Here is a 2285-nt window from a genome sequence, read left to right as displayed (position 1 = left end):
TTGGGTGGCCATTTTGAGGGCAAAGTCATCGCAAAGAAAATTTTGCAGACGGGTTTATGGTGGCCAACCATGCAGAAGGATGCCATCTAGTTTGCAAAAAGTTGCAACCTTTGCCAGCGGTTGGGCCAGCCCACTGATTGAGATCGTATGCCACTTAACCCCATATTGCCTCTAGAGCCATTCAGAAGTGGGGTTTGGATTTCATGGGTCCATTCAAGCCTGTAGCTACCTGCATAAGGATTTGTTACACTCTTGTAGCCACAGATTATTATCCCAATTGGGTGGAAGCTTGAGCTTTGTGAGACAATACCGCAAATTCGATCGCAAAATGCCTATACCACAATGTGTTCACTCGGTTCGGTTGCCCAATTGGGATTGTCAGCGAACAGGGAGACTCACTTTGTCAATAAGGTGATCAAGCGGATGAATTCTTTTTATATGGTGATTCACAAGAATTCTTCCCCCTATTATCCACAGGCTAATGGATTGGCAGAGTCTACAAATCATACTTTCAAGCATATTATGTCACTGTTGGTGAATGAGCACCACATGGATTGGGATGAGAAGTTGCTGGCAGCACTATGGGCTTACCGCACATCATTCAAGATGGCCATGGGGTTGACTCCTTTCAAATTGGCATTTGGGCTGGAAGCAATTATGCCGATCAAGCATATTGTTTCGAGTCTGAGGATTGTGGTAGAGGACATGCTTCTTCCGCAGGACTCTATGGTATTCCGGTTGGATGTTCTAAATTAGTTGGATGATATGCGACTAGAGAGCTATTATCTCACCTTGGAGGTTCAAGCACGGTGCAAGTGGAGGGTGGATTTGGCCTTGAAGAAAAAATATTTTAAGCATGGCAACTAGTTCTTCTATTCAATACTTGTCTTGGAAGGATGTCGGGGAAGTTGAAATTGCAATGGTCGGGTCCATTTTGGATTTTTCACGATTGCGGATCGACATCGTTTTATCTTGTGGATTTGCAAGGGCACATACTTCCACATCCAGTTAATGGTTTTAAGCTTCGTCCATACCATCATGATGGTAGTCTTCAGTGCCGATTTCCAATCTCTAATGAGGTGTAGATTTCCTGGGTTGAGGTGGAGGCAACAAATCTAATGCATGAGGACATGTGGCATAAGGGTTTGCGGCATGATGACAACAGTCTTTTGCGAGGTCCTATCCTAGCTACCATGCAACTACCTATCATAAGGGTGGGGTATTGGCAATCTAGATTGCAGTCCTTGAGCATTTGTTTGCATATACTAGTTGCTTGTTGCTTTCTCGTCATTGCACTGCAGTTCTCTTGAGTTCCTTTACCTTCTAGCTTTCATATGCATTCAACACGCTCTCTTTCCTTCTCCTTTGCATAGCTATGGGGATGGCTCATGCTCAGTTTCTTCCTCTACTTCCACTAGTAGCATTGATTCGCAAAGGGTGCCTGTTCATCTAGTAGCATCAGCGCTTTGCCACCAGCAATTGGTGGTAGGATCTATTGTGGAATTTTTGGAAGAGCATCGGGAGCTGACGGTTGAATTGATTTATCAGCGCCTATTCTTGCCTGTGGATGGAGGAGTGATCATGCAACCAACGTGTTCAGCGGAGGCGATGGAGACAAAGTTTGGAGCTCATGCTCGGGGAGAATACAAGTTGAGTGGGTGCCCGGATGCGCAAATGTAGGATCTCCATCGGTGGATACTTGAATCTATGTTTTTGCAGGCCAAAACTTATACAATCACTCCTCGGACTTAAGGGATGATCGCGATGGTTGAGCAGCAGGTGGTGCCATGGGCTCAGATTTTGAAGGATCGAATTCATGCAAAAGCTTTACGGGTGGTGACAATAGTGGAAAAGAAGCAGGCGGTGAATTCAAAGATTGGGTAGATTCTAGAGATATTGTTCGCCTTGCATCTGGAGTCTACAACGTCTCGACAATCTACTACTTTGGTACCCACTCTTGAGCTTGAGGGGCTTGCACATGAAGAGGCTAAGGGGTCTACTGGAAGAGTGGCTAAGAAGCAATGAAGAAAAGGGCCTCGTTTTAGTCAAGGGGTGGCCTCTACCCTTGCACCCTTGACTCCTTCTCATGCAAGTGGAATGGGGGGAGTCTTCAGGGGTGGCATCCACGCAGATTACTGTAGCTCCACCACTAGTATCATCGGTCATGGCAGAAAGAGTGACAGTGATGGTGACTCCATCAACAACTGCAACGGGGATTTTTGGAGGTAGTCCATTGGTAGGAGGCTCCCTTAATCAAAGGTGGATGGAGTAGCTTTAGTAGCATT

The 2285-nt window shown here is 45.9% G+C and overlaps 1 protein-coding gene across 1 annotated transcript; it reads left to right on the top strand.

Moving 5' to 3' along the window:
* Nucleotides 1-342: 342 nt before the first annotated feature.
* Nucleotides 343-756, top strand: LOC147894796 (uncharacterized). Its single transcript, XM_087385373.1, has one exon. The coding sequence runs from the start codon at nucleotides 343-345 to the stop codon at nucleotides 754-756; it is 414 nt and encodes a 137-aa protein (XP_087241499.1).
* The last annotated feature ends 1529 nt before the right edge of the window (nucleotides 757-2285 follow it).

The sequence above is a fragment of the Dipteris shenzhenensis genome, chromosome 14, assembly GCF_047967505.1.
Source record: "Dipteris shenzhenensis isolate YYH24624 ecotype China chromosome 14, Dip_SZ_1.0, whole genome shotgun sequence".
Taxonomy (NCBI): domain Eukaryota; kingdom Viridiplantae; phylum Streptophyta; class Polypodiopsida; order Gleicheniales; family Dipteridaceae; genus Dipteris; species Dipteris shenzhenensis.
The sequence above is the reverse complement of the archived record's forward strand: the minus strand, read 5'-3'. Positions and strand labels throughout refer to the sequence as shown.

Excerpts from the sequence above, each read along its gene's own strand:
- LOC147894796 (XM_087385373.1), top strand. The coding sequence starts at position 343 with ATGTGTTCACTCGGTTCGGTTGCCCAATTGGGATTGTCAGCGAACAGG.